The sequence below is a fragment of the Callionymus lyra genome, chromosome 10, assembly GCF_982586985.1.
Source record: "Callionymus lyra chromosome 10, fCalLyr1.hap1.1, whole genome shotgun sequence".
Classification (NCBI taxonomy): domain Eukaryota; kingdom Metazoa; phylum Chordata; class Actinopteri; order Syngnathiformes; family Callionymidae; genus Callionymus; species Callionymus lyra.
The window spans coordinates 8,709,531-8,725,863 of record NC_141827.1 but is presented as its reverse complement, the minus strand read 5'-3'; the positions used below and the strand labels follow the sequence as shown (position 1 = coordinate 8,725,863).

Below are 16,333 nucleotides of genomic sequence, written 5' to 3'. Positions count from 1 at the left end.
GAAGGGTGTCGATTTTAATGAAACACACCAAATGAGAACCAATCAAAACGCTTCTCCCCGCGTCACCTAGCCCTTGTTTACCAAGTGGGCGGGGTATCACTTCCGGCTGTGTTCCCTAGTTACCGCACATGGAAACACGTTCCCTCTATGTTTTGAGTCCCGACCCGCAGGAGTGAGGAGATATATATCCGCCGCACAGGAGCCGCTGTTGCCGTTACATTTGTGTCCTGTTACATGTTTAGAGCTCCTTCTCCGGCGCCATGAAGATCGAGGAAGTGAAAAGTACGACCAAGACGCAGAGAATCGCGTCTCATAGTCACGTTAAGGGACTCGGGCTGGACGAGGCCGGGTACGCTAAACAGTCCGCATGTGGACTCGTGGGACAAGAATCCGCCAGAGAGGTAACTTTTTTTTTTCAAGACGCCGTATTGTTGTTTTTATTGCATTTTAAATAATAATTTGTCTCATTTTTGTTGACTTTGATAAGAAGTTTGTCACAATGACGACCGTTAGGAAGTCGTGATAAGCTAACGCTGCTAGCACAAGTGGTGTCGCTGTTATATGACGTAGAAGCCAAGACAAGTGTTTAAAGTAATAACTCCAGTTATTGATGGGGTATTTAAGTTATTTGTGTTGTTTTTTGTATTTTTAAAATATAAATGTACCAATCCGAGTGTCATCATTCGAACAAGAAGGTCGTTTTTTCTTATTTGTTGACACATTTAATCAAAACATTAATTTTCAAATACAAATTACTTACTTCGCACAGTGACTAATTCACGTTTGAAATGATCCTCGTCTAGCGTAGTTGCTATGAACTATTTAAAATATTATGTATTTATAACACATTAGCACTATTTTTAAACTGATTTATATTTATACTTTTATATACATTAATTGTTATATGCAATATTCGGTTATACTATATTGCACTAGCTTTAACTTATTCATATTTATATTTATACTTTTTATATATACATTAATTCTGCTGTGTTTTTAACGGTTGCCAAGCAACGGAATTTCGTTGCCAGTTTAGTTGCCAGTTTCACTGCTGTGTTTTCTCTGCAATGACAATAAAATAAAGTCTAAAATCCGAGTTATTTTAATAAATATAAATGTCCTATGCACAGATTGACTTTGAACAATTTAGTTCTAATTTTCCTTAACAAAGTTCATCATAAGATGGAAAATGTTAATCTTTTTCATGGAAGTCCCTAAAAACAAGCAACATTAAACCGGGCTAGGTAATTGAACAATATTTATTGACTTTCTTCAGGCATGTGGAATCATCGTGGAGCTGATCCGCTCCAAGAAGATGGCAGGACGGGCGATTTTACTCGCTGGGCCACCTGGCACAGGAAAGGTATGGACAGACCCGCATAGAACTACTTTTGTTGAAGCTGCTTCTGGATCTTTGTGCATCTCTTTCTATAGACCGCTCTGGCCCTCGCTGTAGCCCAGGAACTAGGAAACAAGGTTCCATTCTGTCCCATGGTCGGAAGCGAGGTCTACTCAGCAGAAATTAAGAAAACGGAAGTTCTGATGGAGAATTTTAGGAGGGCCATCGGTGAGTGTCACTGTCATGTTGGCCTGATATATTTGTTCATCCATTTAATTGATCTAATCTATTTAATATGTGTAGCTTGTTTGTATTTCCTCTGCTTTCTGAGCCTTTGTTATGATCTTAAAATAATGATGTATAATGTTTTTTTGTACCATTAGGATTACGTATCAAAGAAACAAAGGAGGTGTACGAGGGCGAGGTGACAGAACTCACTCCATGTGAGACGGAGAATCCCATGGGAGGCTACGGGAAAACCATCAGTCACGTCATCATCGGGCTCAAGACCGGAAAAGGCACCAAGCAGCTCAAGGTAAGATGAAGGAGATATTTTCTGTTTGAAATGATAATATCAAGGTGATTGACAGTTAAATATTGTGATTCACTGAGAACTAGGCTTGTGTATTGTCAAGTATCATGATACGTATCCTATCACCACTCTTGGCAATCTGTAACTACTTTACATTGCGCTGTATCATCTCGTTCTTGTCGCAAATTAAGGTGCGTAGAGTGTAACGACTACTGCCATCTAGCGGCCGGAAGTTTAATTGCAACACACAAATTAAGCTCCGAATGGTTGCATGTTACACACTTTATTGAAATACAAACCATAAAGTAAAGCATTGATAGCGTTCATGAGTCTTTACCTAAGTGGTGATTTACAATTCAAGGATTAAAGCTGTACTTTTGTGGTAGATCTTCGTCTGATAATATTGTTTACGAGAAAGATTTAACACCTAATCTTGCCTAATGTTTATAAATATATATCTCCAGCCCGTGCCATTGACTCCAATGACAGCAGATCAAGACGATTCTCTCCATGTTCAAAAGTGTCCATCAAAAAAATTATAATGAAAATTATTCATAAAAAAAAACAGAAAGTTATTGATTATTGCTGCGGAGCTACTAAAGAAAGTACTCGGCGTCTTGTGACAAATAAAGTTGTATCTACCTATAGTTGTAGTACTTGGAAATTCCTCAATGTTTGACTCCCATAATGTTCGGTCCACAGCTGGATCCCAGTATCTACGAGAGTCTTCAGAAGGAGAGAGTCGAAGTGGGCGACGTCATCTACATCGAGTCCAACAGCGGCGCCGTCAAGGTAACATCGTGTGCCGTCGGCGAATATTTCAGCCGCTGTATTATAATGGATGTTTTCGTTGAGGCCTTTAATTACTCTTCGCTTCATCGGGGTCGTCTCTCATCGGCTCCACATGAAAAGCTTTGTGTTCCCAGGAATGAGCTGCACATTCCTTTACTGCTTCATGTTCCTGTATTTCTTTTAGTATGAGGGCTACCTGTGTTGACAGGCCCTTAATCAGTGCAGGTGGGCCTGAGCACAGTTGTGTGCTTGTTGGAGACCCAGACGTTGGCTGCTCGGACAGCGGTCACATGACCTAACCCAGGACTTAACTCTGTTGACTGTGACCTTGTTCCTGCAGAGACAAGGTCGCTGCGACACCTTCGCCACAGAGTTTGACCTGGAAGCAGAGGAGTACGTGCCTCTTCCTAAAGGCGACGTGCACAAGAAGAAGGAGATCGTCCAGGATGTCACGCTTCACGACCTTGACGTGGCCAATGCACGACCACAGGTGCTTGAACACACATGGTGGAGGCTTGTTTTAGAGCTTTTTATTAAAATATTTTAATTTTTTTAAAGGTATTATTCTTGATGCTTTCATCAATTAGAATGTAAAACTCTGTTTGAAAAGAGCCAGTTAGCTTCAAACTGCAACAATAAAATGCTTTAAGGCAACAAACAAGCTCCATACACCTCACTGCAGGGCTGAACGATTAATCACAATATAAAATAAATAGATTATTATATCGCAAAGTTAGTTAGTGAATTGTGACACACAAACCACTCTTCTAATGGCAGCTCAGATAAATGAAAGAACAAGAATAAAGTGTTTTCAACACATTGACATCCTGACATCGGTTTGTAAATTTGAATTTAAAGTTTTGTTTTTTTAAGTATTTGCAGTGAAAATATTATGTTTGTTTACAACCGTAATTAAAGTAACTAAATTAACCTTCTCCCTTTATTTCAATGTATGATTCATTTATTATCTTTATCTTAAAAATTATATTTTATCGCAATGTTTAGGAAAATAATCCCAATTATATTATTTTCAATTATCCTTCAGCCCTAGTTTGTACTTTAGAAATGTTGAAATGAAACGTACGTTATTTTGAAATTTTATCCTTAGTTTTTACGTTTCTATTTAAACTTCTAATGCATCAGAGTTTGAAAATGGTTCAATTGAACATTTTAATTCTTTTTTTGAAAAATCGTTATTGTATTAAAATAATGAATTGCTATTGAATAATTCAACAATTTGTATTTTTAAAAGGTTGCCTTGTTTTGGTGTTTAATAATAGAATAAAAAAACGAATTATTTATTTCACAGGGTAAAATAATTATTTATAAAGTTGTCATTATTAGTGCACAACTGTGATAAATGTATACATTTAAATCCCTCTTTTGTCAATGCTAAAAATTCCCTGTTATTCTAATTTTAGAGTTGAAAATCTTTTATTTTAGATCTATTTTCTGTCAAAATATTGGGCATAAATCTTATTCTCTGTATCATGGTCCAGTTCTCTCTCAACTGAGCCTGAAGGAAAAGTAGTTTCACAATCTATGTTCTTGGTAAATCTTGTTTTCTTGTGGTCCAGGGCGGGCAGGATATTCTCTCCATGATGGGTCAGCTGATGAAACCCAAGAAGACGGAGATCACAGGTAAGAGAGTCGACACGTTCCAGACTCTGGTCTTCTGACTCGTGTGTGTCGTCCAGATAAGCTGCGCACTGAGATCAACAAGGTGGTGAACCGCTACATCGACCAGGGCGTGGCCGAGCTGGTGCCCGGGGTTCTGTTCGTGGACGAGGTGCACATGCTGGACATCGAGTGCTTCACGTACCTCCACAGGGCCCTGGAGAGCACCATCGCTCCCATCGTGGTCTTCGCCTCCAACAGGGGGAACTGCTTGATCAGGTTCGGACCAGTCGAATATATTCGTATAGTTTGTATACGTCTACACATGGAAATGGTCACATGGTTAACAAGTCGTTCGCACGTGTTTTCCTTCCCTTACTGTGGAGACCTGTATAATTGGAAGCGGCTCTAAAAGAAAGCGTGCTTTGATCTAATATGATTGTGTTTGCATGAACAAAGAATATTCTAGTGTTTAAATAATAAGGGTCATAAATCTCTGTTTGGTCATTTCTTATAGATGGTTAGAAGATTCAAATACCGTATTTTAAGCCTTTGATTTTCTTAAAAACGACAGTGCGCCTTATTACCTGGTGGGTGACTTGTTTACAAACACTTTCATGACTGCGCCGACTAAGTGAACACGCCGTGGGCGGGAAAACATCATTGCATCATCACGGGGTGGGATTAACGACGTGCGTCACATCATGGCGGACGTCTATCGAGTAAGATTACTGCCACCATTTTTAGTGAGTGTGTCAATGTTGTTGTACACTCAAAACATTTTTTTTTGCGCAAATTCACTCTGCTGCACGCTCAACCAGTCATACACGTGCATTCAACGTGTCTCATGCACGTTCTAGCCGTCATACACGCGCTCAACTTCACAGCTGCTCGCTCAACATCTGTCTGCTCACAACACCAGTCTCGCTGCCGCTTGAAGCCTTGTGAAATCATTTGAACATCGTTACGATGGGAGTGAACAGAGTTGTCAGAACGCTGACTGTTTTGTTAACATTCCCTTTAGCACAGCTTTATCTAGTGGATGCATAACGCAATCCCAGTCAAACTTTTGACTGTATCTTTTATTCTATGAGCCTTATAATATTTTCAAATATTTACTTCAATTTTATTGAAAGTGTCCAGTGACATCATGATGTCGGCTGACTCTGGTAAATTCACTGTTCTGGTTCTCTTGGATCTGTCCTCAGCCTTTGACACAGTTGATCACCAGATCCTGCTGAGAAGACTAAGGGATGAAGTGGGACTGTCTGGGTCTGTGTTAGAATGGTTCTCATCTTACCTTTCTGGGCGCAGTTTTAGTGTATCTGCCAATCAAATGAGGTCTGAATCGGCAGATCTGTTGTGTGGAGTCCCTCAAGGTTCTGTTCTGGGTCCTTTATTGTTTTTGCTGTACTTGATTCCCCTCGGTAAAATCATTCAGAGATTTCCAGATGTTTCTTATCACATTTTTGCTGATGACATCCAGCTCTACTGCTCTTTTGATCCAACTGAGCCCCAAAGGCTGAACAGCTTAGTCAATTGTTTGCTAGAAATCAAACAATGGCTGAGTGAAAACACTTTACAGCTTAATGTGGACAAAACTGAAACTCTGGTGATTGCTCCTGATGATAAGATTCCAGGGTTGAGTCAGTACTTGGGTGACTTAGGTCAGTCTGTCAAACTGAGCCTGAGAAACCTGGGTGTTGTATTTGATAAAGACATGTCTCTTGTTCAACACTGCAGAAAACTGACCAGAAACTGTTTCCTTCAACTGAGAAAAATCTCTAAACTTCGGAAAATGTTGTCGGAACATGATCTGGAGCTTGTAATCCATGCGTTTGTTTCTTCTCGTCTGGACTATTGTAACAGTTTGTTTTCATGTCTAAACAAGAAGGATCTGTCTCGCCTGCAGTTGATTCAGAACTCTGCAGCGAGAATTCTGACCCGCTCTAGTAGAAGAACTCACATTTCTCCGATCCTTAAAACTCTTCACTGGCTTCCAGTTTCTTTCAGGATCAACTTTAAAATTCTGGTTCTTACTTTCATATCTATTCATGGTCAGGCTCCTCCTTACATCACTGATCTGATCCAGCCTTACACCCCAGCTCGTGCTCTGAGGTCTGTGGATCAGAATCTACTTATGGTTCCACGCACACGGCTCAGGACCAGAGGAGAGAAATCTTTTCAGGCTGTTGCTCCTAAGCTTTGGAACGATCTTCCTCTCTCTTTGCGCTTGATGATCTACTGACTCCTTTAAGAAACACCTTAAGACGTTTCTATTTGTTCAGGCTTTTCCTTGAATTTCTCGAACTCCTGTGTTGTTCTCAGTATTATCTTGATCTTTAAAGTATGTACTTTTTTGAGTATTGTTTTGATTGTCTAAGCGCTTTGTGACCCTGGTCTCGAAAAGCGCTATATAAATAAATATTACTTACTTACTTACTTATAATCCGGTGCGTCCTATTTATGAAAACACTTCTAAAATAGGCCATTTATTGAAGGTGCGCCTTATAATCAGGTGCGGAAAATTCGGTACACGTGTAAAAAAAAGAAGGTGTTGACACCTAGTTTAAAGGATGGTGTGTATGGTTTAAATGTGTTTGGCTCGAGACTTGACGGGTGGGTTAAAGAGATGGACATGACTTGTCTGTGGGTGCTTTAGGGGGACGGAGGACATCAGCTCGCCGCACGGGATCCCTCGCGACCTGCTGGACCGCGTCATGATCATACGCACCATGTTGTACACGCCGCAGGAGATGAAGCAGGTGCGTGTCTCGCCGAAACTCCTGTTCGAACGTGTGTCGCTGACGTCACGACGTCTGTGCAGATCATCAAGATCCGAGCTCAGATCGAGTCCGTGAACATCAGCGAGGAGGCGCTCGCACACCTGGCGGAGATCGGAACCAAGACCACCCTCAGGTGAGAGACGGTCGCACAACTTTTTGTCGCACCAGCATCGTCCACGGCCTTTAAACCGTCGGTCTGTCGTGGCCCCCTCAGGTACGCACTGCAGCTGCTGACCCCGGCCAGTCGCCTGGGTCGCGTTCAGGGTAAGGAGTCTGTGGAGAGGGAGCAGGTGGAGGAGATCAACGAGCTCTTCTATGACGCCAAGTCGTCGGCCAAAATCCTCCAAGAGCAGCATCACAAGTTCATGAAGTGAACGGAAGCGTTCTGCTGGAAAATCCTTTCTGTTCTGTCGCGTCACATTTTCTATTTTCATTTAGTGTTTTGAATAAAATCTTTACCTGAACGATGATTCTTTTTTTTTAGCCTGTTTCAATAGTAGGTCACAGACGAGGTGGACGAAGTATATCGATGCCATCAGGATATTAAATGACTGGATTGAATATTTTGAATTCTTATTGAAATGTTGTTTTTTAGAATAGATTTTTTTCAATAATTGACTTTTTATTTTTCTTTAATTATTTTTAGATTATTAAAAAACATAGAAACCAATTCAACATTTCAACATACAAATTATTAAATTTAACGAATAAAAAAAAAAAGCATTCTAAAAGAATGTAATGCCTAAAAATAACAAAGAAATTTAAATTTAACCTTAAACATTCTAATGGCAGCGATATATATAAAAACAGTAAAATAAATATGTATTGAAAATTGTAGAAAATAAAATATAACAAAAGAGGAGAAATGAATGTCAAAAAATATAAATATATCTACTAGATAGTATCTTTTGAATAAAAGCTTGAAGTATATATAGAAGAAAATGTTTAAACCACATAAGAGTACAAATATTTTAAATTAAAAGTAGAAATTAACTAAGAACAATGAACTTAAATGAAGGTATATTTATTTATGTGGTCTTCAACGTATTTCCATTTAAAATGTCCTTATTTATTTCAGATAAATAATCCTTTTTTATGTTAATAATTAAGATGAGTTCTAATAAAAATAATTAATATTTGTTTATTAAAGAATGTAAAATGTGATATTAACTTCTTCCTTTAACACTGTTTTTAAAATAAGCTGTTACTTAAGGATGTGAGATAACGTCTTTCAAAATGACTTTCAATTAAAGTGTGAAACTTTGCTGCACTTTTATCATTGTTATCTTCCAGAAGTCAGCCCTCATGAAAGACATGAACTCTTTTATTAGCACTGATCTTTCCACAAATATTTTCTCAAGGTTTGGAATTACAGTGTGATTTTTTCTGTTTATCTGTGTAAACTTTAAAAACTGTGTTCAGTCCAATGAAGCGGAGAATCATTCCGCCGCTCATGGTTTATGAAGAAAATCTCTGATGCAGGAGCGTCATTCTTTGGCGAAGTGGATGCTGAATCCTCGACAGCACCTGCCCGCGCTGGAGGTGAAGGGGTACAGGATCACGTCCATGAATGTGGCCCACAGGAACTGGACCCAGCACAAGAAGATGAGGATGTATCGGGTCCCGGGTCCGACCATCCTGTCGCGACAAAAACAAGCGTCAGTTTTGCCAAATATCATTAGCAGTAGCTTTCACTGTATTCACCAGTGATGCTGTGATGAAGCTTCATGAAGCAGTGTCATTATCTTCAGAGTCCACTAGATGGAGTCTCTGCACTATTTTCCTTTGTTTTGAACAGCTGTTCTAACGTAACATCACATCATTTTTTAACTGATGGCGCCACCTACTGACCTGTAAACAACATGACACTGTTTCATGAAGCTTCACCAGCACATCATATTTTTTACCCGGCCCTCATATGTCAAAGAGCAACGATAAGACGTATAATTTAGAAAATATTTAGACAAACAACTTGACATTTTCATATCATTACCACACCTAAAAATAATTTATTACAATGCAATTGAAAATAAATTCTAATACTAATCTTGGGTATTTATTAATTACATTCTTTTTTTTAAGAAAATCGCATTTTGAATAAAATTATAAACAAGCTAATTTTGCTTTATTTTATTACATGTGAACCACTTTCTCCTTGTTTTTCCTTTTCTACTTTTGTTTTTTAATCACTGTATTTTTTTCTTGATGGCAACTAACAAATCAAATAACATTTGATGCGGCCCCTGAGGAAACGTAATTGCTCCATCATTGCTCAATGGTCATAATGTTTTGATTTTTTTTGTTATCAAACAAATTATCTATGATTTTTTTATTGCTTGGCTAAATAAATGTCTAAAAACATTTGTTACTGAGTAGGGGTGTGTACTGGCAAGAATCTGGCGATACTTACAATAATATAGGTTTAACAATACGATATATCGCGATACTGTAGTAACAAGTTTATATTTGTAGTATTGTCCAGTACTTGACTCTGCTGTTGTAGTATTTACAGACCACATGACTCTTGACGAAGTCGTAACTGCCTTAATTTGTTTTCAAACCAAAATATGTCCAAACATCAGCTTTTCAAAGCTGCTGGAGTCACTGTATCCTCTCGTCCTCAGTCATCACCGGGATCTTGCAGGATTTTATTGGTTCCTTTAGCTTGCAGAGGACGTTATGACTGCTGCTATCTAGCGGACTAAAGTTTAATTGCAACACAAAAATGAACAAACGCTGTCAATATTTTCATGTTTAGTGTAAATATATATATAAAAAATTCTAATTATTTTATTTTACAAACACTTTATTGAGATAGAAAGCATAAGTACTAAGGTAACAATTAAACAAATTGAAATATGTATATTTTTTAAAGTATGGATACTGAGTAAATCATTAAAAAAAGAATACTAATACATTATCTTGAAGAAATAAAACATCACAACATATTGCTGTACCTACATTTCCCCACAACTATTACTGGGCAATGTTTGGTAAATTAATTGTGTGACTCACTGTCATGTGCTGTGATTAATTTAAAGCTGAAATAATAATACTATTATAAATACAAATAAAAATATAAATAACAAAAATAAATAATTATTATCATTATTATTATTAAGCATTGAGCTCAGAGCCACTAGATGGCAGTCTTTTCTTTATAATATTTTTTTTTTTCTTCTGGTTAGTCTGAGGGAGAACCTGAGGATGATCCAGGAATACTTAAGTGTTTGGATGAACTAGCTAAAGAAATCCAATTAAAAATCATAATTTTAAAGGTACGAGGGTGTGTTTGTTCACCTACCAGATGTGGAAGCAGCTGACAACAGCAAAGAGAAGTCCAGTGATGACGGACAGAGGAATGGCCAGAAGCACCGTGACTATCCTGTAGATCCAGACCCTGCAGACCTCGAACAAGGCGTGACTCCAGATCCACACCCGGTCTCCACTCCGCAGGGACACCGGCTCCGCGATCACGTCTTCAAACGTCACCTAAAAATCAACCATTATGATAAAAATGATAAAAGTTATTTAAAAGTCCAAAAATGTTTATTTTAATTTTGAAAAAATAACTTTCACCAATATCTTGTATTGATATTTACCAACTATTACTGGGCAAAATAAGTTTTATTAATGAAGTACTAGCAGTCATTGGCCGTGATTAATCTAGGTAAGTAAGCAAGTAAGTAAGTAAGTAAGCAAGTAAGTAAGTAATTATGTAAGTAAGTAAGTAAGTAAGTAAGTAATTATGTAACTAAGTAAGTAAGTAAGTAAGTAAGTAAATAAGTAAGTAATGAAGTAAGCAAGTAAGTAAGTAATTATGTAAGTAAGTAAGTAAGTAAGTAAGTAATTATGTAAGTAAGTAAGTAAGTAAGTAAGTAAGTAAGTAAGTAAGTAAGTAAGTAAGTAAATAAGTAAGTAATGAAGTAAGTAAGTAAGTAAGCAAGTAAGTAAGTAAGTAAGTAAGTAAGTAAGTAAGTAAGTAAGTAAGTAAGTAAGTAAGTAAGTAAGTAAGTAAGTAAGTAAGTAAGTAGGTAAGTAAGTAAGTAAGTAAGTAAGTAAGTAAGTAAGTAAATAAGTAAGTAATGAAGTTAGTCGTTAAGTAAGTAAGTAAGTAAGTAAATAAGTAAGTAAGTAGGTAAGTAAGTAAGTAAGTAAGTAAGTAGGTAAGTAAGTAAGTAAGTAAGTAAGTAAGTAAGTAAATAAGTAATGAAGTTAGTCGTTAAGTAAGTAAGTAAGTAAGTAAGTAAGTAAGCAAGTAAGTAAGTAAGTAAGTAAGTAAGTAAGTAAGTAAGTAAGTAAGTAAGTAAGTAGGTAAGTAAGTAAGTAAGTAAGTAAATAAGTAAGTAATGAAGTTAGTCGTTCAGTAAGTAAGTAAGTAAGTAAATAAGTAAGTAAGTAGGTAAGTAGGTAAGTAAGTAAGTAAGTAGGTAAGTAAGTAAGTAAGTAAGTAAGTAAATAAGTAAGTAATGAAGTTAGTCGTTCAGTAAGTAAGTAAGTAAGTAAATAAGTAAGTAAGTAGGTAAGTAAGTAAGTAAGTAAGTAAGTAAGTAAGTAAGTAAGTAAGTAAGTAAGTAAGTAAGTAAGTAAGTAGGTAAGTAAGTAAGTAAGTAAGTAAGTAAGTAGGTAAGTAAGTAAGTAAGTAAGTAAGTAAATAAGTAAGTAATGAAGTTAGTCGTTCAGTAAGTAAGTAAGTAAGTAAATAAGTAAGTAAGTAGGTAAGTAAGTAAGTAAGTAAGTAAGTAAGTAAGTAAGTAGGTAAGTAAGTAATGAAGTTAGTCGTTAAGTAAGTAAGTAAGTTGGTAGGTAAGTAGGTTAGCAAGTAAGTAAGTAAGTAGGTAGGTAAGCAAGTAATGAAGTAAGTTCGTAAGTAAGTAAGTAAGTAAGTAAATAAGGAAGTAAGTAAGTAAATCTGCAATTGAATACAGTCAAATTCACATGTTAACGTGTGATTACATGTACACGCCGCTAGGTGACGCTGTACCTTCAGGACGTCGTTGATCCCCCGCGGGTCTCTGGAGTGGATCAGCGGCTGAGTGTCGCTGATCTCCACCAGAGCAGAGGTGTGGATGTCCTCCTCCTCCTCCTCCTCCTCCTCCTCCCGGTCCGGACGGGCCTTCCACAGGGTCCTTGGTTCCTCCAAGTCCTCGTGGTCGCTGTCGTTCAGGTTGATCTCCACCTCCTGGTCGCTTCCCTTCATCATGGTTCTGTTCCCAGACCAATAATGGACGACAACAATCCGCAGAGAAGAAGGAGTCGCAACAAACTGGGGCCACGAGTCCTGCGCCTGCAACTGCCCCGGAGTTATATTGGGAACGTGACAGTGCCTGGAATTCACAGATCACTTTCCTGTGCCATGGGAGAGTAGAGGTTATAAATACTGTGGCCATGGAGATGAGTCGCACACACCCCACTGTAGATCACACACACCCCACTGTAGACACACACACCCCACTGTAGACACACACACCCCACTGTAGACACACACACCCCACTGTAGATCACACACACCTCATTCTACACATGAACGTTTCCTTGAAGATAGGATTGTGGTAGGAAGACTATATGAAGAACATTGACACAAATGTATCATTATTATTATTATTATTATTATTATTATTATTATTACTAGTAGTAGTAGTAGTTGTTGTTGTTGTTGTTTTTGTTGTTGTTGTTTTCTTGTTGTTGTTTTCTTTAATTATCGTTTATGTCATTGTAGTAGTAGTACTAGTGGTGGCGGAAGAAGTACTAGTACTAAGTAAGTAATGAAGTAAGTCAGTAAGTTCATTACTTACTTCATTACTTATTTACTTACTTACATACTTACTTAAGTATGTAAGTAAGTATTAAGTAATGAAGTAAGTAAGTAATGAAGTAAGTAAGTAAGTAAGTAAGTAAGTAAGTAGGTAAGTAAGTACTGAAGTAAGTTAGTAAGTAAGTAAGTAGGTAAGTAAGTAATGAAGTATATTAGTAAGTAAGTAAGTAGGTAAGTAAGTAAGTAAATAATGAAGTAAGTAAGTAAGTAAGTAAGTAATGAAGTAAGTTAGTAAGTAAGTAATAAAGTAAGTAGGTAAGTAAGTAAGTAATGAAGTAAGTAAGTAAGTAAGTAAGTAGGTAAGTAAGTAGGAAAGTAAGCAATGAAGTAAGTTAGTAAGTAAGTAATTATGTAAGTAGGTAAGTAAGTAAGTAATGAAGTAAGTAAGTAAGTAAGTAGGTAAGTAAGCAATGAAGTAAGTTAGTAAGTAAGTCAGTAAGTAAGTAAGTAAGTAAGTAAGTAAGTAGGTAAGTAAGTAAGTAAGTATGTAAGTAATGAAATAAGTAAGTTAGTAAGTAGGTAAGTAATGAAGTAAGTAAGTAAGTAAGTAGGTAAGTAAGTACTGAAGTAAGTTAGTAAGTAAGTAAGTAGGTAGGTAAGTAAGTAGGTTAGTAAGTAATGAAGTAAGTAAGTAGGTAAGTAAGTAGGTAAGTAAGTAGGTAAGTAAGTAATGAAGTAAGTAAGTAAATAAGTAGGTAAGTAAGTAGGTAAGTAAGCAATGAAGTAAGTTAGTAAGTAAGTCAGTAAGTAAGTATGCAAGTAAGTAATGAAGTAAGTAGGTAACTAAGTAATGAAGTAAGTTAGTAATGAAGTAAGTATGTAAGTAAGTCAGTAAGTAAGTAGGTAAGTAAGTAAGTAAGTACATTAGTAAGTAAGTAAGTAAGTAGTTAAGTAAGTAAGTAAGTTAGTAAGTCAGTAAGTCAGTAAGTAAGTCAGTAAGTAAGTAAATAAGTAAGTAAATGAGTAAGTAAGTAATGAAGTAAGTAAGTAAGTAAGTAAGTCAGTAAGTAAGTAAGTAAGTAAGTAAGTAAGTAAGTAAGTAGGTAAGTAAGTAAGTAAGTAAGTAAGTAAGTAAGTAAGTAAGTAAGTAAGTAAGTAAGTATGTCAGTCTGTCAGTCAGTCAGTCAGTCAGTCAGTCAGTCAGTCAGTCAGTCAGTCAGTCAGTCAGTCAGTCAGTCAGTAAGTAAGTAAGTAAGTAAGTAAGCAAGGGAAATAGTTTTTAGTGGTATTGTTGTATTTATTATTATTATTATTTATTTTTTTCTGTAATTTTTCAGGGTGACCTTACGTGGTGCCATCTTGCATCCTAATAGTAACAGTTTTAGTAGTATTGGGAGTAGTAGTAGTATTGTAATTTGTATTATTATTAAACTTGATTGTTTTACATAATTATTATTAGTGTTATTGGTAGCAGTAGTGGTAGTAATTTAGCTGTTAACCCTTGTGTTATCTCTGGGTCAGAATAAAGGTGAACACAAGAGACACCACAAACACAAGGGTTGATATTAGTGTAATTGTTATTTTTAATGTTACTGTTGTTAGTAGTAGTAGCAGTGGTGGTGGTGGTACTCCTAGTAGTAGTTTTAGTACTAGTAGTATTGTAGTTGTTATTAGTATTATAAATGTTTTTATTAGTAGTAGCAGTAGTAAGTGTTGTTTAGGTAGTAATACTAATATAGTGGTAGCACAGGAAGCAGTGGCAGTTGTGCTAATATTGTAGACGGTATTATTATTATCTTTTTTATTAGTGTAATTCTAATTAATATTATAAGTATTATTATTAGTGATATGTATGATGATGATAATGTATCATATATATCTGCTGTGTAATATAATAATAATACAAGTGAAATAGTTGTATTTAATTTTCTTTATTTTAATAATTAACAAAGATAACCATGAGAAATGTATTTAAAACATTTTTTTTCAATATTTAACAACATGTATTTATTCTCACTTTATTAATCTAGTTGTTGATGAAATTGATTGGTTGTTTGAAAGCATGTGATTACATAAATACACATTACTAATAAGAATATTAACGGAAGAAAAGGTATATAATTATAATAATTTGTGACCAGTTTAAATCATTTGTGTGATCATTATACTGATTAAAATTACCTTTTGGTTACTGTAATAATATAATATTATAGTTATATGTAAAAAAAAAAGTTACGTTCGTTTGTACAGTAAATGTAAAAAATACGTCAAACCGACTGCATTCCATCCATTGACACAGTAAAGTTTCATACCGCGTCATCTAGCGGTTCATAACAGTACTGCACCCGTCTGAAAAATGAATGAACTAAATCTTAAAACGAAAGCAATTATTATTTTATTCTAAACATGTGTTTATTTTGGAAAGTGGAAATGCTTTGATTCATTTTATTATTTATTTATTTATTTTTATTATTACAAATACTATTTTAAAGTGAAATGAAGAGAGAATATTCCACCAGTTCTGCGGCTGAGGTTTGTGTGTCGACGATGAAAAACAATAAACACTTGACATCCTAGAGCGAGGCAGCTGAGATGTTCCTGTACATGATGTTCTTTCAGGTCCATCAATCCACTCTCAGATAGCGACGACACCGTATGGTCAGATACCTGGACGAGCCGCTGAGCAAGCATTTTCACCCGCGGCGACCTTTGCACCCATTAAACACTTCACTCTATGTATAGATCTTGTGTTTGTTATCACGTATCTTTCTTTGCTCTTCATATAAACTATAATACTAGTGATGCACTGATGAAGCTTCGTGAAACAGCGCATTGTTTTCAGATGCCAGTAGGAGGCGCTCTTTGGTTTTAAAAAATGATGTGAAATTTCATTTAAATAGTTGCTCAAAGGCAAAGTATATGACTAATAGTGACACCTGAGAACGATGCTTCGTGAAGCTTCGCACATCATTACTACCATAAACGGATGTGCTCTAAAATTTACCTTAAAATGTACTCATAATTGGAGCTTCTCGCAACTACTTACCTTATACCTTCATTTTCAGGCTTTATTTAAAAGTACTTTCAACATTTTTTTCATTGTTTTTAAGTAAAATTCAGCAAAAAAAAACAAAACAGTGAAGTTGAGTGAGTCAGCGTCTCCATGGCGACGTTGATGGGGACACTTCCTGTTCTCCCGCCTGAGACGATGGTATGTTAATGGAGCAAAACACCTCGACAGATGGTTTGGTTTTGAGTTTGTAAACAGGTGATGTCAGCCAGGTGTGTGTTTGTGTGTGTATGTGTGAGTGTGTGTGTGTGTGTTTCCAGTTACGTCACTCGTGCTCATTCAAGTGTGTGGAAGTGTTTCAGTGTCATCACAATATTGAGTTTAACCTTTCAAATGTTGAAACCTTGAATATTTATTTTATTGAAATGTTGCTTTTGTTTTTAAGCAATAAATAAGAAATTGTTGTTTTTTAATTTCTTTTAATATTTAAGTTTGAAAAATT

General features: G+C 36.2%; 2 protein-coding genes across 2 annotated transcripts; one reads left to right on the top strand and one right to left on the bottom strand.

Moving 5' to 3' along the window:
• The first annotated feature begins 120 nt into the window (after positions 1-120).
• Positions 121-7,536, top strand: ruvbl1 (RuvB-like AAA ATPase 1). The gene is made up of 11 exons (XM_087801270.1): positions 121-401; positions 1,277-1,363; positions 1,435-1,567; positions 1,723-1,874; positions 2,574-2,663; positions 3,004-3,153; positions 4,241-4,304; positions 4,361-4,559; positions 6,943-7,045; positions 7,108-7,199; positions 7,281-7,536. The coding sequence occupies exons 1-11, from the start codon at positions 261-263 to the stop codon at positions 7,438-7,440; spliced, it is 1,371 nt and encodes a 456-aa protein (XP_087657396.1). The 5' UTR covers positions 121-260; the 3' UTR covers positions 7,441-7,536.
• A 940-nt stretch (positions 7,537-8,476) lies between these two features.
• On the bottom strand, positions 8,477-12,346 carry cav4a (caveolin 4a). Its single transcript, XM_087801168.1, has 3 exons — positions 12,051-12,346; positions 10,371-10,558; positions 8,477-8,704 (listed from the first exon to the last, which is right to left on the bottom strand). Exons 1-3 carry the CDS (start codon positions 12,267-12,269, stop codon positions 8,554-8,556), a joined length of 558 nt encoding a protein of 185 aa, XP_087657294.1. The 5' UTR covers positions 12,270-12,346; the 3' UTR covers positions 8,477-8,553.
• Between the last annotated feature and the right edge of the window lie 3,987 nt (positions 12,347-16,333).